The 25541-nt window shown below is 49.4% G+C and overlaps 1 protein-coding gene across 2 annotated transcripts in view; it reads right to left on the reverse strand.

The window, feature by feature from the left end:
• Window positions 1-12062: 12062 nt before the first annotated feature.
• Window positions 12063-25541, reverse strand: part of FBXW11 (F-box and WD repeat domain containing 11) — a 48728-nt gene continuing 35249 nt past the window's right edge. For both annotated transcript variants that reach the window (XM_041470153.1, XM_041470158.1), the window contains exons 6-13: window positions 22772-22909; window positions 22123-22241; window positions 21332-21581; window positions 20225-20343; window positions 19589-19699; window positions 18987-19065; window positions 17380-17568; window positions 12063-14427 (exon numbers count right to left, since the gene is read on the reverse strand). In XM_041470153.1, the coding sequence (XP_041326087.1) occupies window positions 17407-17568; window positions 18987-19065; window positions 19589-19699; window positions 20225-20343; window positions 21332-21581; window positions 22123-22241; window positions 22772-22909 (978 nt within the window). In that variant the 3' untranslated portion in view covers window positions 12063-14427; window positions 17380-17406. The remainder of the gene's footprint in view (window positions 14428-17379; window positions 17569-18986; window positions 19066-19588; window positions 19700-20224; window positions 20344-21331; window positions 21582-22122; window positions 22242-22771; window positions 22910-25541) is intronic.

Here is a 25541-nt window from a genome sequence, read left to right on the forward strand (position 1 = left end):
CTATGGATTTACAGGGTCTCATGGCAGCTGGATGTGTTCATGCACAGAACCCAGTGGGCATCCTCAGGTTCTCTGGGCGCCCTGTGCCTGTGCCTCACACTCCCACAGTCAAGGATTTCTTCCCAATCCATGGTCCCCACACCCTGAGCAGGGAGAGCATGGAAGTGCCAGGAAAGAAGGAGCAGGGGAGAGAAGGAAGTGGGAGGAATTAACTGGGCCCGGGGAAGTGAAGTGGATCAGGAGCAAAGGAAGTCAATAAACTGAGGAAGGACTCAAAGGAGAGAGAGACAAAAATCCTCCCTTCACAGTTTATAGCAACAAGTCCTGAGAGAACTCTGGGAGTCTGCACCCCTTGGAAACAAAGCTATCAATAGTGCAGACCTGGAAAAGCATCCCCACTGCTGGGCTTCAACAGTATGGATCCAGGAAATATTAAATCCATCTGCTGTAGAGAGAATGTTTTATCAATAACAAAAAACCCATTTGATTTATTCTCTAGACACTGGGCCCAGCCCCAGCCACTGAGCTGTGCTATCTAATGTGGTTAGACAACTTCTAGGGAACCAACCTTGTCTTGCCATTACTCACAGTGTTTGCTTTTCCCCTATTGCCTTACTCATCTGATTCCTCCTTTCTTATTATGGCTCTGGTTGGGTTGATAGCTCATAATTTATCCTCCAGGCTGAGGCTTTCATGCCTTTGTCAGTAACTTGAGCCAGGGAAGTGAGTTATTCTTGCCTTTCTGTGTTTCTCTGTCTCAGTCCCGCTCCAGCTGGGAGTTTACCTGGATGTGGAACGCACAAACTCTGTAGCACTGCCCATCAGGAGAGATTTCCCTCCAGTTCCAGTTACCCTGGGTGTCTGGGGATGCCTCTGGATGAGTTTTTGCTGGATGTCAGGTGATTAATTAGAGCCTGCAGTGATACAGCACCATTAGTCCCCAAGTGCTTCCCAAAACAGAAGTTCACCCCCTCCAGTTGTCCTAATTAACATGAAAACAAAGGCATCCCCGGGGCAGAGCAGGCACATAGGAGGCACTTCCCGTGCACAGTGGGCTGTGTCTCAGGCTTTGAGCCTAGCCCAGCCACTTCAGAAAGCCCCTTACCCACCTTTGGTGCTGGTCCAAGGCAGCCAAGGAGCTGCTGCTGTGTGGTCAAAATGCAGAGCATGGGGTACACTCATTTCACCCCCACATTCCACAGAGGACATAGACTAAACCCACTCCTGCCAAGAACCCAAATTGTTTTCCTTCACACAAGTACCCGCAGCATGGCTCTTCTCCACCCTTGTGGGCAGGAATCCCAAAGCAGCCACATTTCCTGCTCCAGGCACAGGGATGGGGCTCTGCTCAGCTGCAGCTGCACTCAGGCTCCTCCTCACAGTAGGAAATAGTTCTCAGTAAATTGCCAATAACTTCAGCTCCTTCTACTGGGATAAAAAAAAATCATGAAGGGGTGGGAACAGGCCCAAAAATGACCTTCTAATTTGTGTTCTTACACCCACACCAAAATGCTGGTTCCCAAAGGGCATGAACATGTTCAGCTCACTTACTGGTAGAGAGAAGGTAAAGAAATTCCACAGGGCAAAAATACCCCTCCCATCCCATCCCATCCCATCCCATCCCATCCCATCCCATCCCATCCCATCCCATCCCATTTTTGCATTCTTCATCTCCAAAAAAGAGCTTCCCATGACAGATGAGGGTGAGCATTTTTTAGCTCATTTTTAGGACATTCTCTGCATCTTCCACTATCAGGAGTTCACGATTTTCCCATTACCTGCAGCAGCCAGTCCTTGTCCTCGTGACATCAGGAGAAAAATCCAAGGATTCATTTGGGGAGGGAATCCTCAGGTAGCCACTTGAGATACATTACATTTCTTCCCAGAAGCAGTTAAATTTGAGCTCACCTGCCAGTTTTTTTGCAATGACCAAAGCCTTAAAACACAAAACCCAAACCCAAAACACCCTTCCCTTGCGGAAGAGAGAAACCAATGAAGGAATTTGAGGAGCCTCAGCACTGTGGGCAAAGCCTGGCCCATTAAAATACTTCACCTGCTCCCCAAAGGCCCTGCTGGTGTTTGGGGCTGGAGCAGCCCTTCCCAAAGGGATGTTTGACAGCTGCCAAGGGCGGCTCCTGCTGCTGCTGAGTGAAGGGATGATTGTCCTGCCCTGCAGTGGGAAGCCTGGGCCATGAAAGGCACATTAATAGAATATTATTGCTGCTATTACTGTTATTTCACTGGCCCTTTGCCTCCCTCTCTGCCAAGCACAGGAACAGGAGTATTCCTGACCATCTCCAGCCCTGCCTTTAGTCAAGCCTCATCTTTAGCACTGCAGACCTTCAGATACAAATTTTTCCCATCATCTCAGTTCGCAGAGCCACAGACCACGTTTCTTTACTTGGTATTAACTTCAAAGTATCCCTCCTTTTAAAATACAAATCAATGTTATTTGTGAAATGAGTATTTTGAACTTGGATCCAATATTTTTAGTGAAATAAAAAAGAAAAGAAAAAGTTTTGTTTTGTTTTTAACTGGAAGGAATCCAAACTATCCACAGCTTTTATAAACCAACTTCCTTATGAGTCAGAACATTTATTGCCAGAAAAATATTATTTTAACTTCATTAGTGCAATATAGCAGTGACATCTAGTGGCTTTCATCAGTGTCCTGATAAGCAAGGGGAAGGTGGGATGGGCAGATGTGGGAATGGATCCAGGACAGGGGTTGTTATTCCATTGTTGAGAGTCAGTGCAAGCTGGACAAGCTCTTCCATAGAGCTTACCAGAATTAGAAAATTCTGATAATATAATGAAAATAAACTCTAAGATTGGAAAATCCAATCAGGTAACACCCATGATTTCTTCAGCTCACAGTATAAGGTAAAATTCCTGACTTTCTTTATCCTGGAGGAAATACTGTTCATATTAGGGAGCTCCTTCAGCAGGAACCACAGAAACAATTATTCTCAACTTTCTACATCAAAATTCAGTCTAAGGCTATTTACAGCCCACATCACCCAAATGCCCCTGGATCCCTGGCAGTGTCCAAGGCCAGGCTGGACAGAACCTGGAGCACCTTGGGAGCACCTGCCCTTGGCAGGGGGTGGGACTGGATGATCTTTAAAGTCCCTTTCAACGCAAACCATTCTGTGATTCTACTCTAACCTTTCTGCATAGAAGACCCATTAAAAAAAAAAAGAAAGAAAGAAAGAAAAAAGGTTCTATCTGAGAAAAATATGTTAATAATTGTTTTATTTAGCTTTAGACACTCCAGCTACACACCTACACAGAGAAAAGGAGATTTAATCTGTGGAAACTCATTTTGTAGAAGCACATCAGCCTGTGCTGGGCTGGCTGCAGCTTAGATGAAGACCCAGATTGCTCCACAGTGACAGAAACCTTCCAGGAGCTTTGTGGGGAAGGCTGTGCTGGGTTCTGGCTGTGCAGGTGTGTGCCTGGGCTGGGGGAGTGCATGTGTTTTATTATGAAAGGATTTACTTTTCCATGTGCAGCAGTGACAGCACCCAGAGGAAGGCAGGGCTGGGAAGCACCTGACAGAATATTTGTGCTGCATCTGCACTTTGTGTCCCTGTGCCAGCACTGCTGCTCTGCTCTCCCTGCTCAGGATTACTGGGGGGTTTTAACAATAAGTCCATAGGCTTCAGAACTGAGCTGGATTTTCCATGCTGGCAGGGAAGCTGCAGCCTCCTTCCACAGGTGCCAGGCCAAGGAAAAAATGCTCAGCCCCGCATCTGCTGGCAGCACCTCCATGGAGCCACCCTGACCCTCTCAGCCAGCCCTGCCCTGGCCGGGGCTGAAGGAGGGCAGAGCTGGGGCTGTCCTGGGCACAATCCCTCTGGGCAGGGCTGTCCAGGGCTGCCAGAGGGGCCAGCTCCTGGCTGGCAGAGCAGCTCCCCCCAGGGCACAATCCCTGGGAAGGGGTGAGTCAGAGCAGCGGTTTGAGGGAGACTTCAAACACTCCAGCAGGTCTGGCAGGAATATTTATACACCTGCATGTTCAAATATGCTCCACTTTCTCACTTTATAAATACATGGGAGCCTGCTGAACACTGGCCCAGCAGAGACAAGCGTGCCCCTTTGCTTTGATGAACCAGCTGTTTTTCTGGCCTGTTCACATAAACATATTTGTGTGTGTTGATTTTGCAATTTATTGGGGAAAAGAAGCAGATGCCAAGGTCGTATGTGCATTTTTGTTCTGTGTAGAACTGCCACGAGAACATTCCCCCCACAGCCCAGTTCCTGTTTGTTTTGCAGGAAGGGAAGCAGCACAGAGAAGGCTCAGGAAGGGCATTGCTGATGGTTTTTAACCAAACAGGTGCAGGATCAGCTCACACAGGTGAGATGTTGCAGTGGCTCTGTTTGTAGATCCAAGTCTCCACCTGGGACAGGGATGCAGCCTGGGCTGCAAGATCCCCCACATCCCTTCCTTTGGGTCTGGCTTCTACACCCCCATTTCCACATGCAACCTGACTCTGGCATTCCAGGTTCAGCCCAGGCTTTTCACAGGAGCTGTGACAGCCCTTTGTGGCACCAAAATGTCATTTTTGTGGATGTGTGAGTCCAGAACCCACCTGCTCCTCTGCTGTGTGTGAAGAGCAGACACAGCTCACCTCCTCCCTGCCTGGAGCTGGAACAGGAGCTACTGCAGCTCCACATCTCCACCAGCCCTGAAATCACAAAGGAATGGCATGGAACTCATTGCCAGGTCTGGAAAAAGAAAGCATTTCCATATCCACCACGGCCTCTCTGCAGCCCTGCAACCTGCTCAGAGCTGGGCTTTAAACTGCTGCACTGGCCACTGCCTCTGAAAGCTGACCTGGGTTTGGGGGCATTGCCTTCCCTTCCAGCTCAAACCATCCCAGTGGTGCCCAGCCCCTCCCAGAGCAGCGCCAGCCCCGTGTGGCTGAGGGGCTCAGCTGAGAATCCCCAGCCCCAGCCCAGACACATCCTGGCAACCCTGCTGCCTCTGGGGCTTGGGTTACTGGGAATGGGGCTGGATTTGTGCTGGGCTCCCCTCAGGCAGGAGAAAGAAAACCCTGCTGTGGCACAGGTGACCATGAACTGTCTCACAATAAGCTGAATTAAAGCTTGCCTTGGGTTTGTGTTGCCATTGCCCTCAATCCCTGGTCCTGTGGCCTACAGGAATTCCAGGCTCTCCTCACACCACACCACAGCCCTGGCTGAGAAAAAGGATGCATGTCCAGTCCATGAGGTTCCTGAAAGTGTTGATTTTCCTTAAAAAGGAAGATCATCTGGATGCCTGTTGTGCCTGCAGGAGCTGGGAAGGAGCATGGCCCAGCATGTTTGGGCTGTGTCACAGGGGACAAGTTAAACACTCAGCAGTGGGCTGAGGATCTGCCAGGAGGTCACAGAGGCAGTGCAAGGAGTGAGTCTAGCCAGCTCTCACATGAATGTGTGCTGGCTCTGGAATTCCTGCTGGAAGTCCAAGTGGCAACTTGAGTTTCCTCATTTCACTGCTCTTGTTTCAGTTCTCTGGTCATGGAGAGAAAAAGCAAAACAAGAGAAGAGCACCCAAGGTACATCATTAATCACCCTCAGAAAATAGCCAAGGGCAAGTCATGGCAAATAATTCACCTGCACTCTGAGAAAGAAGCTCAGTGGGCAGGGGTGTTCAGCCAGTTCTGGCCAGCAGACTCCTAGAAATGAGTGTTTGCAGGAAATCATCCACAGAAAAACTTGGGATTTGTTACTGCTGTCTTTTCCAGTTCTATTATTTGCCTAATATGGCAAAATGTGTTCAGGATGAAGCAGGAGGTGCAAACAAACCATGCTACGCTCACCAAAAATCCAGCCGGGTGTGAGGATTGGGAACAGGAAGATTGTGTGGAGACCTCAAAGCTCCTGCCAGGGTCTGAAGGGGCTGCAGGGAACCTGGAGAGGGACAATTCATCAGCAGCTGTGGTGACAGGACAAGGGGGAATGGGTTCAAACTGAAAGAGAGCAGGTTGAGACTATTGAGGAAGAAATTCCCCCATGAGGGTGGGCAGGCCCTGGCACAGGGTGCCCAGAGCAGCTGTGGCTGCCCCTGGATCCCTGGCAGTGCCCAAGGCCAGGCTGGAAAGGGCTGGAAGCAGCCTGGGACAGTGGGAGGTGTGCCTGGCACTGGGCACAATTCCTCCCAAAGCAATAAGGGTACTGCTAGGGAAAAGACAGTCGTTTTCTCAGGATGAACAAGCACAGGCACACCCCACCCTGTGCCAGAGGGGCTGCAAGGTCAGAGCAGGGAACCAGGAACCTCCATCAGGAGACTCCAGCTGCAGCACATGCTCTCCCTTTGTTTAACCAACAAACACAGACATCCCTCAGCCCCAGGGTCCAGCCCAGCCCTCTGCTGAAGCACGTGTGTGCCAGAAAAAAAAAAAAAAAATTCTCCTATGGGAACACAACCACTTCCACAACAACTTTTTCCAAGTCCTGCTTGTAATTAATTTCTGGATGTGACATCACCGAGTTCTGGGGTCCTTTCCCAGCCTGGCAGGCCAGGAGCTGCCACCAGGAACTTGGCAGAGGCTGCAGCTGGCCCAGCTGTGTAAGCCCTTTGGCTGTGCCCAGCTCCAGGAGCTGCTCCTTGTTTCCCTGAGCCCTCCCAAGGCTTGGGAAGATGCACCAGGGCTGTGGCAGATCCCCAAGGATCTCACTGCTCCATCATCTCTGTTTATCTTCCCCTCAAATCCAGGCAGTTTGCCCTTCCTCAGCAAATTTAAAATACTCTGTTGTGTAAAGGATCAGGGACCAGGAGCTTTTCCCTGCACACACCTGCCCAGGCTTGCCCTCCAGTTTTCATTTGCATTTGGGCTTTTCCTTTGTGAATTTGCAAAATTTTGCCAGGTTTTGACAGCAGCAGCACAAAGGCACCAACCCAGATGGAGGCAATATGTGGGTATTGTAGAAAGCATCAGATTTGCTTTAAATCTGCAGTTGAAACCCCCAGTAATTCTAGCCTGGGCTGGTCCTTCAGAAGGAAAACCTTGAGCAGTAACTCAGGGCATGGATCCAGCTCAGCTGGATGAGCTTTAATGTCTCTTCCAACCCAAATCATTCTGGGATTCTGTGATGGTGCCTCCTCTCTTTTTTGGCCTTACCTGTTCAGAAAAATCTGGTCATTCAGGTACAAACACTTCTTTCTTTTGAACTCTTATTTCTCCAGCAGATGCAGACTCAGCATTTGTTACATTTTCAAGATACCACGTAACAATTTTTCCTAAAACAAAAGATTTGGAATCCACAGCTTTACCGAGATAGACCAAAAAATCAAACTAAGCCCAGGCTGGAATGACCTCACCACCTGAAGCCATGTAAACCAACATGGCAACACACCAGGAAGCCTTGGGAGGGTGGTAAAATTAAATTTTTCCCAAGCAAAACATTTTTATTAATTTGATAACCACCAGCATTTTATTTTGACATCAAGATGCCAGTGTAGATAATGGGAAATGGCAGCTCTCTGTTACAAGCTTTCTTTTTTTTACAGCACCATTGAACGGGCTTAGAAGCATTTGCTCCATTTCTGTTGGAGAATTTCACCTACAAGCAGCCTTATATGTTATGTGTTTTAAAAAATATTTCCATATGCTAAAGGAATGCAACTGGTTGCCAAGGAAAGTGGCTGTTACAGCAGCAGGCTGGGGCTGTTTTTCAAGGAAAAACTGCTGCAGAAACGAGGTATCCACAGAGGTGCACTAAAGCAACACTAACTGCAGTGACCTTGAGATGACCTAGACCTCCTCATATTACAAAAATGAAAAGGGAGTTAGAAAATCTGAGGCCAATTAGGTGCTTTTTTTTTTTCCTGGAGACATGATGAAATTTCCTGAAACAAAAACTTTAGCAAATTCTATAAAATACTTCTAGCTTTGGTGGAAAAATAAATTATTGCCTTTTTATCTCCTCATTCCTGAGGCACAGAACTGGCCCACTTCTGTTTGTGCAGATGGATTGGAGGGAAAACACCCAGAGAAGGGCCAAGTGGTGAGATTCTTGGCACAAGCAATTAAGTGTGAAGTTATTCTCAGGGCTGCCTATTTGTTATTGCAGCAGGAATCATTAAGATTATATGGAAAGATATTGTCTGGGAAAAAGTGTGAAGTCAGGATTATGTGTCCCGAGCTGCGATTTAGGGGCAGAGCATCGCCCGTGCCCTCGGGGCTCTGGAGCAGCGCCCGGCGGTGCCCGCGCTCAGCTGGCTCCAGGGCTCGGCCTTGGGCTGAGCTCCGCTCTGAGGGACAGCCAGGAGGAGCAGGAGCAGCGCCACCCCCGAGGGAAGGGAGTCCCCTCGCCCCATGGAGCCACCCGGCCGGGACCTGGCGGCCAGGAGCTCCTGAGGGGCTGCGGAACCTCGGGGAGCAGCCGGGCCGGGCAGGGGCCGCGCTCGGCGGTCCGGACCGGCTCTCTCGGGAAGGGGCGCGACCTGCCCGAGCCGTCCCCGTCACTGTCCCCTCCTCCGTCACCCGGGAGGTGCTGAGCCAGAGCCACGCTGGCCTCGCCAAGGAATTGGTGCAGTGAGGACAGAGCAGGTCTTCCTTCCCCGCCGCCCGTTCTTGCGGTGCCCACGGGCTGCTGCTCCCGTTCCCTCCTGCCCTTGCCAGCCCCGTGCCCTGGAGGCGGGATCGGGGGGAGCGGGCACACGGGGACGGGGTGCCCTGCGGAGGAGCGGCGGGACGGGACCGGCAGCGCGGAGGGTCGGGCAGAGCAGGCGCTTCCCCGCCTGTGCCTCCCCCTCTAAAACCGAGGCTCCACGTGTGGAACCCGGAGCGATTTCCTCTCCCACCCCAGGGAAAGGAAAGGTTTGGGGCAACCCGCCCCCGGCGCCTCTTTCCTCTTCCCCGCTCCGGACAGCCCCGGTCTGGGGGGGCGGGTTCGTGCCCAAACCCGATGCTGCTGGTTCGGACCTTCCCTTGCGCAGCTCCGGTCCCGTAGCAGCCGCTGGGACTGGGAACAAGGCTGGGAGCTAGCCGGGTCCAGGGCTGCCCGGGGCTCTGGGGAGGAGCCGGAGGGATGTCCCAGCGGGATGTCCCTGCGGGATGTCCCTGCCAGAGTCCAAAGCAGACCCGGCACTGGGAGTCACCGAGATGTCTGCAGAGAGCTCCCAGTGCCTTTCCCCGCTCAATCCACCCCCAAGGAGCTGCAGGGAGGGACTGCAGGACCTGCAGAGCTCATCAGGGGCGACAGAGACCTGCGAGAGCAGCGGGGTCACCCTCGGGCGCGGAGCCTCCCCGTGGTGATACAGAAATCCCACAGACCATCCCTGAATTCCTCTGCCACGGAACATCATCCGGCCGGGGGGTGCTCTGGGCTCAGCCCCGAGCAGACGCTGGGAAAGACGAGACGGGAGAGAGGGTGGTCCCTGCAAACCTTCCCAGAGGCAGCCGTAACCAATTACGGTTCCCAATTAGCGCTCCCACAGCGCTGCTGGTGCTCAGGGAAGGCAGCGGGGCCGTTCCTAAGGGAAGACAAAAGGTGCCCATCCCTTGTACCCGGCTGGATACAACCAGCTCCTGTCCAGAGATGTACAAAGCCCAAGGAAAATTCTGCGGGATTCTCTTTGGTTCAATTGCGATTTTGATCTGTTAAATTACTGTTTACAACATTTTTAGAAAATAATCTCGTTACTAAAACAAAACAAAAATCTACTAAGGACAAAAATGAACCACTTCAGTCAGCGCTCACAGATTTTAGTGGGCATGTGCCATGTGTTTGGTGATGGTAGAAACACTCAGGGAGACTGAGTGAGCTCAGACAGCCTGAACCAGAGAGGCCTCAACTCACTGCAGTCCCTCATCCTGCTGCAGTGCCCAGAGGTGTTCCGAGAGGCTGTTACCTACAGGCTTGGATAATCTCTGCTGATTTCTCTTATCCCCTGCCCTGAGTTCTATTCTGCTGCAGAACAGTTCTGCAGAGGGCAGGAGCTCTGCCATGGAGCACCCACTGCCCAGAACCGTTTGGTCCTGGTTTGTGAGTGATTAACGAGTGACTTAAGTTCTGTTCCAGCAGCACAGAGCATTGCACAAATGTGTTTAATGCATCCAGGGAAAAGCTGGAGCTTGGAGAAGCCAACGCTGGCTCCATCCCCCTGCCCTGCCAAGCAGCAGCAGCTGGGGGCTGCGGGGCAGGGCAGCCCCAAATCCTGTCACTGTCACAGAGCCGGGGCTGTGACACCGGGACAGCGCACACAGACACCATGGAGAGTCTGGGTACCAGAGCAGCATCCCAGGGGAGCTTTTCCCTCTGCAGGGATGGGCACTGCTGTCAGGCAGCACAGCCCAGGCCGGGGAGTGATCCTGGAGACTGGGCCTGGCCTGGGATTTTTAGCAAAAGCTCTGCTGGGATGAGGAGCAGAAAAGGGTCTTTTCCAAAGGTCCGTTTTCTCCCTTCATCTCCCCAGTGTGGGCAGCAGGTGAGAGCCCACCTGCAGAGCTGCCCCAGCCCTGGCCCAGCACAGGGAGGAGCTGCAGCTGCTGGAGCCAGGCCAGAGGAGGCTCCAGGATGGGCAGAGGGATGGAGCAGCTCTGCTGGCAGGAAAGGCTGGCACAGCTGGGAATGTTCACCTGGAGAGGAGAAGCTTTGGGGTGAGCTCACTGTGACCTTGCAGGGCCTGAAGGAGCCCCAGGAAACATGGAGAGAGACAATTGACAAAGGATGGAGGGACAGGACACAGGGAATGGCTCCCACTGCCAGAGGGCAGGGATGGATGGATATTGGGAATTAGGAATTGTTCCCTGGGAGGGTGGGCAGCTGTGGCTGCCCCTGGATCCCTGAAGTGTTCAAGGCCAGGTTGAATGGAGTTTTCCCCTCTGGAATTGTGCTGCTCTAACCCCATCCACAGGAAGTTTGGGCTTGGCAGGAGATGCCAGGCCTGAGAGAGACCCCAGTGCCTGTGGGGTCCCTGGAGCCCAGCCTGCTCTCATTGCCCACCCTCCCAGGGCAGGGCCCAGCCCCACGGGCACTCCATGCTCAGGACAGTGTGTGGGGAGAGTCCAAAGAGACCTCAAATCCCCCCAGGATGGGTGGGAGCACCCAGGGGAGTGGGGCCTCCATGACTTCTCTGGGAAGTTCTCTGGTGGGAATTCACAGCCAACTGTGAAAGGCTGCAAGGGAAAACCCACAAATCAACCAAACCCAAAGGCCACCCAGGTGAGCTGGAATGTTAAAGCCTAACCTCAAGGTTTACACGGCAGATCCATCCCAGAGCTTTTGTGGCTTATTTGGATAAGGATATCCAGCAAGGCCTTCAAAACCCTGTTACGAGCTCGGCCAGGCTGTGCTTCCACAGAGCACTCCTGGCACCAAACAGAGGGGATTGGACTCACTCAGCTCCAGGGGCAGCCTCAGCCTGACAGCAGCAACACTGCTTCCAACACTCCTATCCAGAATCAAGAGTGGGGCAAGGAGAACAAGAAGTCATCTGCACTGGAGTAACTCCTGAGGCCTGGATTTGCCAATGCTAAGCCAGAACTGCTTGTATTTTTAGTGGAGTTTCTGGCACCTCCAAAACCTTTTCAGGTCAGTGTCTCCCAGACACCCACCAAACCCAAACCCAGCACTGAACAAACCAAACCCAGCACTGAACAAGCCACTGCACAGCAGCAAACGAAAGCCCAAGGCAAAGCTTTTCCTGAGTCAGAGCCCTGGAAGATTCTGCACAGCTCAAGGCATGGAGGTCGCTTCAACAAGCCAGGAGATGGGTAGTATTTTAAAAATTCTATCTGCATTTTTGGTAAAGAAAAATTCCTTGTGATGTTCCTGCAGAAGCAGCGGGGTTCAGACCTCTGTGAAGGGTGAATGAGCTCAGCTCCAGGTCTCACTGTTCCTCCCAAAGACAGGGAAGGGTGAAACAGCAGCTGCCACCCCCTGTGCCAGAGCAGGAGCTGGGCTGTGGCACATGGGTTTGGCTCCATTGCCCTGTGCCTTCCACACATTTATTGGGCAGGGACTCCCCCAGCCAGGCTACTCCAGTCCATCCTTAACTCACACCCAAACTCTGCTGAGGTGACATCACTCATCCATTCATGTGACAAATTAAGTTCAAACTTTTTTTTATTAAGCACATTCCACAGTACAAAGCTTTAGATCATGAACGATATCTGTACAATTTAACAGTTTCAAGAAGCTGTTCATACACCAACTTTCCAAACAGATAATTGGCAAACATAATTACAAGTTAGAATTAGACTATCCCAGTGCTTTGAAACATTAATATCGCAGTAATGTACAGTTGCTCAATTATGGTTAGCAAAACAAAGTCCAGAGTGCAGCCAGGATCACTACCATGAATCCCAGGAGTCGAGTTCCTTGGGTGCCAATCACAAAAGTCCACTGCTATGTTACACAAAGCACAAAGAAGTTTAGACTGCATGTCCAAATACCATTATCTCCCAAGGAAAAACAGGAATTTATATCTTACACATGCATTTTTAAAAAAAGGACTCCGCTCTTCAGAAACAAAGAACCTTTTTCTTCAGGGCTGCAACAGATCTTTTTTTAACAGTTTAATATTAAAGCTATTAGATGAGAAGGGTAAAGTAAGACACTTGCACGAACTACTGTCAAGCTTACCAAAAAGTGACCTTATGGACGCTCAGGAGCGAGTTTGCTCTTCTGGACTTCATCACATTCGCTCATCTGGATGAATAAATAGCTGGAGTAACAGGGGGAGGGTGGGGAGGGAGCCCCTGCGGTGACCTGCTGGGCTGGGCTGGTGACACCTCGAGCTCCCCCACTGTCCCTCGGCACCGCCCGGCCCGGGACTGCACAGGGAAAGGCAACAACCCCACAGAGCCAACAGCTGCTGCCAGCACACACGGCACAGACACAGACAGGGAATGGCAGCACAGCCCGTGCCAGCCCAGCCCTCCCCGCACAGCTGGGACCCCCACGCACGCGGGCACAGAGGCACGGGGCCGCCGCGACAGAAACTCCACTCGCATTGCTCCACATCTCCTCCTGGCCAAGGACAACGCAGGGGGTTTGTGAGACCACACAGATGACAGGGGACACTGTGAGAACTGAAGAAGCAGCTATGGAGGCTCCCTCACAAAAAGCATGGAGGAGCCAGGACGCGGCAGCCGATCCTCCTGGGACACCAGCACGGAACTGGCACAGGAAGCAGAGCAGTGACTGGAACGAGCTCCTCTCACCATCAGGAAGTGTCACAAATGAAACATAAATAATGGAACTTTGGCCCATGGTATCTTCTCCACTGAGCAGCCAAACTAATGCTACCGAGGACATCAGCAGGGGCTGTGAGGCCCCACTGGTATCAGACACACAGCTGCAAATCCCGCGGCACAAAAATATAAGATACAGAACATAAATTAAACAGTTTTTAATTTTTAAAAAGTTTAGAAATTACATTTTAAAATATGTAGCTCCCATTAAAAAAAAAAAAACCAAAAAAAAAAAAAAAAAAAAAAAAAAAAAAAAACCAAAAAATAACCAAAACAAAAACCAAAACAAAAACCCAACTAATGAATACTGAAAACCTCCTTTTGCAGAGACAGTGTCTAGGTAATAATGTCACCACCAGTGCCAGGGGTTGGGACATCCTGCTGCCAAGTGCCACCACGCTGAGTGTTAGTGTGTAGTGTCAGGACACCCTGAGGCTGGCACCAGAGGCTCTGCTGTATGTACAAGGTATCTACATGCTTACACAGTATCCGAGATGAGGGAAGCACACAGGGAAGGAGGGGGACTACAGCAAACATCAGGAAGCACAGGACAGCGAGTACAGAGCACAGGGCAAAGGAAAAGACAGTGCTATACAACTAGTTCAGATAACCTAGCCTGAATTACAGGGAATCTTTAATTTAAAAGAAATTATTGGTGCAGAAACAAGTAAACTGTAATCCAAAAATATTACTGAGCAGCTCAGAAATATTTCTAAGAGTCCAACGTACACCTATGGAACAGAACGGGCTCTGAACTTGCCATGGGGAACGCCTAAAGGACAGTGGTGACTGGAAAGCAAAGCTCTGTACATTCTGGGCATGTGTTTGGCACCCAAATTTCACTGGAGAATGTTTTTTTTTTTCCTTTAAAGTCAGACAAAAGTGCAAAGCAATATAAATTAGGCCAAGTCCTTTCTTGACTTCTGATTTATATCTGAAAAACAAGCCATCAGAGTTCAGTTTCTACGGACAATTTACATGTGAAGCTTTGGATTTCTCACAGCAGGGAAGGATAGGCTTCTGAAACTCATCTACTCCAAGTCAGTGAATTTGTAGCAAATTCAAAGACGACCACTGAGAGCAGGAAAGATTAAGAAGTTTAGATATAGAATTGTGCTGCTTTGCATCTACACAGCATCTAGAACCAATTCTGACTTTAGCTGTCAATCATCTTCAGGCATGTAGTAGCCAAAAATCCAGTAGTTCAAGACTGTGGAACCCTGAAAAAGACAAAAGACAAGAGAACTGAGAGGAGGCACAGAGCAAGCAGCATCCCCAGGGGCTCAGGCCCACAGCATCCTTTGCATCCAGGCTAAGAGGGGAAGGGCAGAGCACGTGCAGGAGGTGACACTCGTGCAGGACAGCCAGGGCCACTGGCCAGGAACTCCCCAGTGCAGCCCCTCCTGCAGGGAGCTGCCCCAGGGCTCTGGGCCGGGCTCTGAGTGCCACTGCAGCAAGAGCCAGGCTCTGCATGGCTCTGGTCCTTGGCAGTGACCCACAGGCAGTTTTGTCTCACAAAGCCACAGGCCCAGCTCTGGTAGGCACAGCCAGGGACCCTCCAGCTCAGCCCCCTGAACCCACCCCAAAATGGCCAGGGGATTGTTCTTTCTTCCTCACACTGCAGAGGAAGAGCTCTGCACAGGAGGCAAGTTCATCTGCTTTAATACATGAGCAGCTTTTAGGAAAACAGACAAAACCCTCAGATACTTTGATAATCCCATTTTCAGCCTGATGGCTCTGTTATCAGCTTGGAGGCAGTGTAAGGTCTGAGTGTAATTAAATCTGAACTTTGATTTTACCTGCCACTTCCCAAAACCATCTTTAATGGACTAAGGAGAACTTCCCTCTTCTGATATGACATTCACATGAAAGGTTAAAACATCATTAGGAACTTGCTCTTGACTTCCCTTCCCTCAGCCCAATACCTAATGCTTAATACCAGAATATTAGACTATCATATGGTAACAATTTTTATCATGTTACAATAAACAACAGGAATTCAACAGAAAGCAATAAAACTCTCACAGCCAACTGCCAGGACTGTCAAAATTGATCCACTTTGAAGAGCCTCACATTGCAAAGCCTGTAAAAACGTGTGCAGGGCTGCTTCAAACTTGCAAGACTGATGTTTGAAAGCTTATAAAACTGTTTCATTAAATGTCATGATGAAATATTAGCTGTTTGACCATAACTTTATGTAGATTTAGGGGTTTTGGATTCTGAAGTCAGAACAAACCTGTCAAAAAGTGACATCACAGCATCTCTGCAGTAGAGGAAATAGCTGTAAAAGGACTGTCATTACCAACATCAGGACCTGGGGCCTGTGTAGTCCCAGCTGTGCCTCCTGGGCCAGGAGACTGAGCTGTGCTCAACTGCCAAGTGTGCAGGATGTGAGCAGCAGAACCCCCTGCCAAAAGCATCTCCCACTGCCCTGGCAAACCCCAAAGATGGAGCCACGTGGCCAAGTGACACCAGCACGGTGCTGCTCAAGGAATGACAGGAATTTTATACAACTCCTCATTTCTTGACCTGAGGGAGCAGCTGGAGCTGGGCCAGGGCAGGGCCAGGCTGGATTTTGGGAGAAGGTTCTCCCCCCAGAGGGTGCTGGCACTGCCCAGGCTCCCCAGGGAATGGGCACGGCCCGAGGCTGCCAGAGCTCCAGGAGCCTTTGGACAGCGCTGCCAGGGATGCACAGGGGGGATTGTTGGGGTCTGTGCAGAGCCAGGAGCTGGATTGATGGTCCTGTGGGTCCCTTCCAGCTCAGGATAGTCTATGATTCTGTGTTTCTTTTGTGGTTAAGACATCCTATATGTTGCTTTTAAAGACCCATGCCAAATCTGTAATTTAAAAACAGATTTTGTCCATCTCAAATTATCATTTTAGTTAACAGAAGCAAGCACTGATGCAGGACTGGAAGGCAGATGGAGACTGTTTATAAAATGCAGCCTTTCCAGGTGTCCCTGTCCTGCCTCAGGCAGGATGAGCCATTCCATGAGTTTCACTAAGCTAACCCTGCAGCAGGGTTCTTGAAACCTGCTGGGAAGGGGAGGTTTAGCTGAGATTCTGCACATGGCCCATGTTCACAGCATTAGAGCTCTTCCATATTGCAGGGCCTGAGTACAGCTGAGAGGCCTGGCAATGGCCAGCTGCTGGCTCAGACCCTGCAAAGCAATGTGCCAACAGATCCCAGTGTCAGATCCAGAGAGGAGGCTGCCCTGGCGCTTTTAAAAGGAGCTCAGTAGCAGGGAAGGCAGCTAACCTTTCCTGCGGTGAAAGAAAACTCATCTTTTAGCAGAAGCACCTCAAAGTGTGCAAGGGAAGGGATTTCCCAGCCAGACACAGAGGTCCTGAAAGAACGAAAAAAACCTGAGGAATACATTGCCACAGCAGGGACAAATGTATCCAGAGAGACAATGAAAATCCTTTCTTGCAGGAAGGCTTTGCACACCACGTTTAAGCAAAGTACTCACTGTCTACTAGAAATAAAGTAAATCCTTCCTGTTGGGGCAATGTCACTCCCAGCTCCTCTTGCTGTGGTGTCTCCATTCCTGGGAAGCACTGGCAGAGCCTGCTGTGCTCTGGAAGGCAGTGCCTGTGTTTCCAAGCCCCAGCACTCACAGGTAGGTGTAGTTTGAAGTGCAATTGTTGGCAGAGAGAAGAATCCACACCCCCAACAAAGGGCTTTGAGCACTGACTGAGTGACTGGGAAAGGGAACCAAACTCCAGCGAGTTCTGGGCTCTGTTTCAGACAGCTCTGAGCTGTGCAGGTGGGCTCTGAGAGCTCTCCCTGCCACTTGTGCTCCTCAGAGAGCTGCTGTTCCTGCCCCAGGCTCAGATCCCTGTAGAGGCCCTGCACTGCTCCTTGCACAGCTCCCCACAGCCAGCTCCCACTCATGGGACAGCTGGAATGTCTGTGCCATACACCAAAGCTCCTCAATTCCCAGCAACGCTGTGAATACATGACAGCTCTTTTTAACATGCCTGAACACCCAATTATAACCATGAGGGCTTACAGAAGGGGGAAGCCAACAAGACATGCTGGAGCATGACCACACCAAGACTAGATAGGGAAAGAAGTGGCATAAAAAGGTTTTATTTTCTTAAGGAAAACCTCATTAAGCCGAGCTGCAGGCAGAGGGAGTGTTTCAGACATTTCCCAGACCCAGCCTTACCTTCTGAGGGCAGTAAAGTGCAGACTGTTATCTGGAGATGTAGGTGTATGTTCTAGATGGAGAGCGGGTCTCGTTCTGGGCACTCGGTGGCACATTTAAGAAATCCCAAATCAGAATTGTATCGTCATGGGAACTACTAATGATCTGAAATTCATCAAACTGGAGCCTAAAGACACGTCCTGAATGTTCCTGTGGGCAAGAAGCAAGCAGTCAGCAAGGCAAGAGGGAAACATGGCAGTGCACTGGTATCACAGGGATCTGGACACACAAGGTATGTTCAAACTCTGCTATGCTGACTAAAAAACCTTAATAATTATACACAGATCAAAGAAAAACTGCTTTTGTATGTAAATTCTTTACAGAAAACACACTGCTCCCAAATTCAGTGCTGTACCCTGAGCCTCCCTCAGTGGGCCCAGCCCAGCCACAGGCTGAGATTATTCCAGATGGAAGCTGTCTGTCCACCAAGGAGCAGCAATTTTGGCCCCTGGCTGGCACTGATGCTCTGCCCGGGCTCCTTCTCCTGCAGAATTCTCTGCTGATGCTGTTTTTGTGCAGCCCCAAACAGCACATCACAGCTCCACCTTGCTGAAAGGATCCTCACACTCACACAGCAGCAGCCAGGAATTCAAACTCTGCCATAAAAAGGGGAGCACATGCTCCAGCACCTCTTCCAACAAATCTCAAAGTGGCACAGAAACCCAGAAGAGGTTCTCCCTTTAGTCCAGCTTATCCACACTCATTACATTTAAAGTGAGGACTCTGCCTTTATTGGAGAACAACCCAAGCTGGCAAAGTGATCACAAACTCCAACCTGAGCTACAGGACACCCACAGAACATAGACACAAAGAACTTTTTCACCAAAACTAAATAAAAGAATTGTTAAATCTCATCTCTATACCACGACTACTAAGAGAAAGAAAAAGGAGAAGCATTTCCAGCCACATAAGCACTTCTCCAGGAGCTGGAAATGCCAAGCACATGCATCACCTACAGTCAAGGACTCTGAGTTGCTATGGGCTTGTCAAACTGACTCCCGAAGTAAAGTTCCACACACATTTGGGTGGAAAGAACAAGGAATTAATTCCCTCATCTATTTTTAATTAAGTCTGCTGTCATAAGCCAAAGCCCTCATTACAAAGAAAAATATACCTTAAGCAACTTAAGCCTTAAATGTGACTGTCCTCTGAAGAGCTGAGAGTTCCTGTGGCAATCTGTTGGACTCAACTTCCTCCCCCCTTCCCAGCTCTTCCTTCCAAAGTTAAGGGTTAGGAAAAAAATTTGGGAAAGGCTCACAAGATTCTTGCCCCTTTGTTAATAAGAGGAAATTTAAAAGCAGCCCTACAGTGATATTAGGGACACACACCAATAACCAGAGTGATTTGATAAAGTATCATGATGATTTCTTCTTCTTTTAAGAGTATCGGAGAATCTCAAACCAGAAAAATTTGATCTTTCATTTAAGGCCAGATGCAAATCATTCAGGATATGATAATAAATTTTTCTTCATTCTTAAGCACTCTAGACTTCATAAACCATCCTGACATTCCCACAATAATGCACTAAAACACCCCTGACTACTCCAAATTAATTAATTTTTACTTACCACTAACGTACGCAAGCATAACGTACTTGCTGGGGCACGAGGGTCAAGAGCAGCTTGCAAGTCCCAAACTTTAATTTTCCTAAAAGTAAGAGAAGAAAGTCATTATGAAAACATAGAAAATAACATCCAAAGCCCCAGAAAGCTTGCCAGGTTTTCGCTACAGCTACTTCCTCAGGATCAAGCACACTGTGAGAAATACGAATGCTCAAGCTCGTAAAAGCCAGGTAGCTTTGGGTGCCTTTGCAGCAGCCATTCCAGTGATGGCTCTGTGATGGCTGTGACAGACAAGCTGACAATGCACACACAGACCCCTCTGCAATGTGGGAATGGAGCTGGGCCCACCAACCCCAGGCAGACACTGAGCAAATAAAAGGCTACAGCCAAACCCAGTTCCTGAATTGTTTTCAGTAACTCTCCAGGCAGAGAAAAAAATGGAGAATTTGGATATGGATGTAACTGCCATGAATCCACACTGCACTGCAGACACTGAGCAAGCCAGAAGTGCTCTGGAGTCCTGCCATCAGCCCCACAGAAATGGTCTGCAGACTCCTGAGAGACCCACAAGAGAAAGGCTAAATTTTGGGAACTGCTTTCAGACCTACCCATCGTAGGCTCCACTAACAATCCTCTTGTTGTCGAACCTGATGCACCGAACCAGCTCTTCATGGCCTTCTAACACTCTTAAACAGGCACCACATTCAATGTCCCAGAGCCTGGGGAGAACACAGGAGAAAGGCTGATTCCTACACCCAGGGTTAAGCATCTACTGGCTGGTTTGCTGTGGGAGGTATGTAATTTGCTTTAAAAAGTGCCATTCAGAGCAGCTACAGTACAGATATTAAAATTATTGTAATCATTCAGAATCACATGCAAGTAAAGCTCAGATGTGTGTTATTCTGGGAAATTCTAACAGAGTTTTTTCTGTTCTCTGTAAGCCATTGATTAGAAGTTCAGAAAGCAAGAAAACCAGGGAGCAATGTCTTCCCCATCTCTCCCAGCAGACGACAAGGGGATATAGCTGTAGAGAAGAGGTTTTGTTCACTCTGAAACCTCAGTGTCCCACTCTTTCATGGGGTTGTGAAATGTTTACTCCCACACTGAGGTAAGCCCCATTCAGAAACCATCTGCTCCAATGGAAAGCCACGCCAAGGAAGTTTTTCAGCATCAGAACTGAGGGAAATCCTGTTTTCAGGACAGAAGGCCCCTGTCACTCACAGACAGCAGCTGGTGGCACCCACCTGATGGTGTTGTCCGAGGAGCCACTGACCACGAGGCGGTCCCGGTACTGCAGGCAGGCGATGCCGCGCTTGTGCCCGTTCAGGGTCCGCACGAACTCGCACGTGCTGGTGCTCCACACCTGGGGACAGGGGACAAACTCCCTGAGAGCTGCAGCAAACAGGGCTTCTGCACCGCACGAGAAGCCACTAGGAATTCACAGACAGAGTGGCCTGAGGTTGACAGAGGAGTGAAAACCCACAGAGCATCTTCAGAGGCAAAGAGCAGGGCCCGGGCACCAGTGGGGACCCAGCAGGGACAGAGGCACAGGCACTGCTATGGCACTGAGAAGAGCTGGGGGCTGTATCTAAAATATTTTCAGGTGGCAAAGACTGCTCCAAATGGTTTCTAAACCTTGATTACACTTCCTAAGTTAAAAATCATTTTTAAAACTGGAGGTGGCAAACACAAAACCCTCACACTTTTTTACCAAAGAAATTATTAGGAAGCTCTTAGTAAGAGAAGGTCCAAATGGCCTTTAAGCTTGGTCTTAACCTTAAAGGATTCAATCAACTTTGCCCATTTTTAATGAACTGTAATTGAAATTGTAACACAGAGTATAATGTGGCTCATTTTCCAACACAGAGTGCAGCAGGATCCCTGGCAGAGATTTGGACATGGAACACTAAGAACTTCTTGGCCCAGGCTAAGGCAGCTCTGGTTCACAGAGGACAGGGTGGAAATGCCTTAGTTACATTAGTGCACTCTGGGTAACTCAAATCTTCTGGTATGTAACAGCCTTCAAATGCAGCCTCTGAATCCTTCAAACATGGCACAGCCTGACTGAGCTGCTCGGAAGGCACGGTGAGGAAAGGCACTGCTGAGGAATTTCATGTCTGGACAGAACTGCCAAGTGAAATTAAAAATACCACTGGAAAAAGTCACAGGATGTGCCACATTCAACAGAGCAACTGATCTGGAGACTAAGAGTTCATACAGCAAATGGGCTTTGCTTTTCCATGAAAAATATTCCAGTGCAGTTGTGTGCCCAAAGTCACCAAGAGCCAGCAAGAGGACACTGCTCACTGAGAGACACCAGAAAGGGCCTGGAGCAGAGCTCTGCCACTGACCTTGATGGTCCTGTCCCCCGAGGCTGACACGATGTACTTGTCATCGAAGTCCACCACATTGACAGCAGCGCGGTGTCCCACCAGGACACGGCGCAGGGTGATGTCCGTGGGGGAGGCCATGTCCCACACGGCGATGGACCTGTCCTTGGAGCATGTCACCATCAGCCCATTGCTGAACCTCAGATGGAGCACGGCCTCATTGTGGTGGATCAGCGTGTTCAGAACTTCCCCTGTATTTACATCCCAGACTCTGTGGGAGAGAGGAGTGTTATCCCAAGGGAAGTGATGGCTCTGCAGGGTGAGAACAGGCACAAGCCTGCCCCAGTCTCTACGGGAGAGCTCTGGCTGGCTAACCCCTGGCAGGGCTCAGGCAAGGCAGGAAGACGGCTGCTGGAAGTGTCCTCACTGCCAGCAGAACTGCAAGTCAGGCAACGCTCCACGTGTACTGAACACCCTCTCAGTAAGAGTCACAACTGCAACGTGTCAGAGGGCACTAAAAGAAACTGTAACTGAAGAAATTGTTGCATGGCTGGCCATCAGCCACTCCAAAACTTCAGGATATGCCTTGAATCCCACAGGTCATACTCCTTCAAAATTCCTAATGCTAAAAGAACAAAATAGATTTTGAAGAAAGATTATTTAATATGATCCTTTGCCAAGTATGAGTATCTTGCTTCTGGAATACAAAATATCACATTAATCTTAGGGATGTTTTCTGATATTTAGAGATTATTGAAAATATTCCCAGCCCTGAAACTCAAGTTATTTTTGTACAGGAACTTAACACTCACCTCACTGTAGAATCTGAAGATCCAGTTACAATAACTCTTTCATCATATTGCAGACAAAGAACTGAGCCAGTATGTCCCGTCAATACTTTCAAACATTCCAAGCTTGTTTTGTCCCAAATCTGTTAGAAACAAGACGGGTAAATGGCTTATCAAGATCAAGAACATGGTCTGAGACTTGAACATTGTCACAGCTGCGAAGGAAGGAGGAAAACCAGACCCCAGACCCCCATCAGGGGGCCCTGTCCTTCCCTTTAGCTTTAGGAAGTATTGATGTAAGTTTTTGAGAGAACAGTGAAAAATAACCAAGCACCATGAGTAGATCAAATCCTGTCCGGCCAAAGAAGCGCCAGGGAGGATGAGCATGGAAGTGAAGTCCTGACAATGAAACAGCCACAGCCAAGGCCAGTGGTACACAGAGACCTCCCCTCTCCTGAGGGAACACTGATGCCAGGGCAATCTTTGTAGTTAATGGACGTGATCCCTGGCAGTGCCCCAGGCTTCCAGAGCAGAGTGCAGGTGAGGACTTTGCCAGGCTCAGACATCCCACCCTCACTAACCAGTGTCCCACGAAGAGACACCAAGAAGCACAGGCTGCTTCCAGGGCAGAACCCCACTCACAGCCAGGGCAAGGACAAAGGGAAGTGCTCACCTTAATGGAGTTATCTCGTAGGCCACTGATGATCTTCTCATCATCATACTGTAAACAGTAGACCCCTTTGCTGTTCTCAGAGCGGCACTGGATCCTCTGCAAGTTGTGCCTCCCACACCTCCAGTTGGATTCTATAGTCTGACCAGAGGGCAAAAACAGGAGTTGGGCCTCAGGCTGCACCAGGACTGTCCCACACCCCCCAGCTTCCAACTTTAACACACACCATCTTTGAATCTGAAGGACATAAAACAAATCTCTTCTCCTGCTCCCAATAAAGACACACAAACCACAATGAATTACCATTAGCACTTCTGTTATTTGTCATGTCAAAAGCTGTGTTTACGGAGGAAACCATGGTCAACCAGCCTTAATGAAAATTTTGCAAGGAGCCATTAGAGAGATACATTCCAGAACCATTTCCCCCTACATTTATGTGACCAACCAACAAAATCTGCAAAGATGAGACCAGGAGCTCTCACGGTGCCTTGTCTAGCCTCACCTGGGTGACCAACATGACAGAACTGCTGATTCCAACATGTGGGTGAAGGGATTTCCTGGGTCTTCCCTTCCCCTACCCAGCCATATCACCCATTAATTGTACTTACACACCTTGGAAAGAGGTGTTGAGATATGAAACCCCCCTGAAAGTACTAAAATCCTGATAAAAATAAAACTCAACAGGAACTATAAGGTTTCAAATAACCTACACTTGCTTTCCTCGCCCCACTTGAAATCTGTGGAAAAGTAATTCTCAACATTTTCATTCTGAAAGGTATTTTTAAGGAGAGAGACCTGATACACCTTAAAAAACTGCAAACTATTTCACAGCAGAACCAGCATGATTTTCAGGTCTTAATCAGCTTTAGTCCTTGTTGGAAAATCAATGCTGGATTCAAAGAAATGTGGGGGTTTGGATAGGAAGATCCTAATACAACCATAAGAGAACGTGTGCCCAGAACTCCAGGCCAACACCTGCAGCACCTGGGCAGGCTGGGATGCTTTCATCAGAATAGGCCATCTGTTTAGCTATTTCCCTGCAATCCTCCCCAAATACTGCATGGAAACCTGGGGAGAAGATGACAGACTGGCAGTTTGTTTGGAAAAGCATATTTATTATGTAATCCTAACTTCCAAAGCAGTAGCAGGCACATCTGCAGCTCCTCCTAGATTAAAACTGACTGAACCCTCAGTAAAGACAGAAGTGGAGTGTGACATCCCAATTCTAGGAAAACATGTCTGCTTCAAGGGAAAACTGACTTTCCACTTTGTCTTCCACTTGTTTGCTCCTTAAATTGTCTCCCATTATGCAATTTGGAGAGAATTATACCCAGTCCTAATAAAAACCTGATGTGCCCCAGGAATTTGTCTAAATCACAAATATGAAGAGACGCTTCTAGAGGAGCAGCTGACAGATCACTCACCCCCCTCATTCCCTTCCAATTTGGTGGGGAAACCAACGAAAGTGAGGGTGTCAATTTGGGATCAGCTTTCCTGGCCAGCCTGTGCCCTGCTGACTGGCACACTGGGAACTGGGCCAAAAGCTGGCACTGCTCTGGAGAGATCAGCCCAGCTCATCTCCTTGCTCAGCATGCAGTGCAGGGTTGGAGGAGGGAAGGACAGGCAATTCCCAAGCTTTATCTCATCTGGGCTAGGAGGGCACGACTGCAGCTCATCAACGCCTTTGACCCTCAGAAACAGGAGAGGACTGCAGGCATCAACAGCAGGAGCCAATATAATTATATATCTGAAGGCAGCAGATTTAAATATGTAATAGTAACACCAGAGGCACAGGGGATAAGGCATCAGAGATCCCAGTCAGCCAATTTAAATAGTTTTAAAAACTATTTCTGTTCAGATACTCAGTTCTGAATAGTCTTAAGGGAGAGCTTCCCCAAAGCCCTGTTCTTGGAAAGGTCTGCACTAAGCTTGCACCAAGCATGTGCCAGAGGAGCTGTGAAGGCTCTGTGAGCACTTCCACACTTCATCTCCCTGTGCCAGCCACTCCCAACAGCTCCAGAATACACTGGGAACCCCTCAGATCAGAAATGCTGCTGGTCACAGCTCCCCAAACAGAGCAGCATGCAGTGGAAGTTTGCTCACCAGGCACTGGGGACACGAGCTGCCTCAATTCTCACAGGCTCACTATAGGAAGCTACTCCAGCTGCTCCCCATAAGAAAATGCTGGCTTCAGATAAAGGAAACTAAAGTCTTGTGTACCTCTGTGAGGGCAGTAAGGTACATGCAAGTGCACAGTTCAGTTCTGTGAGGAGATGTCATTCCATATAGCCATTATGTGGTGTGGCTACTGTGGGAAAACAGTGCCTGTTTTTGGAGAACTTGTAAAATCCCCTCACGCTGCCTTAATTCTTGGGATGCTGGGAAAACAGCCATGACACACAGAAAGTACAGCAGCACTTCCCTGGGCAGTGGAGTGAAACCAGATGTGCACATCCAGAGAAATAACATTTGGGATGACTGAACAGACTGAGTGGGTGGGCAACTGGAGGACCCTCCGAGAGGAACACGGTTAATGAAGAATTGGCAACCACATGAAAGCTTCTGCTACAGGGAATTTCTGGTCATTGCTCCATGGTGCAGGGAGTGAAAGTCTTCATCTGCATCCTCCTGCCAGGAGAGATCCTAACTGGATACACCAAGCTGGGAGGACAGCAGGTATGAGGGGTGAGGAGATCACTGTGTCTGTGGCCTCTTACGAGCGTCAGGGAGTCAGGGCTGAAGAATCCCACAGTTTGTGTATTTATGGTTCCAA

The sequence above is a fragment of the Pyrgilauda ruficollis genome, unplaced genomic scaffold (genome assembly GCF_017590135.1).
Source record: "Pyrgilauda ruficollis isolate IOZ18807 unplaced genomic scaffold, ASM1759013v1 scaffold105, whole genome shotgun sequence".
Classification (NCBI taxonomy): Eukaryota; Metazoa; Chordata; class Aves; order Passeriformes; family Passeridae; genus Pyrgilauda; species Pyrgilauda ruficollis.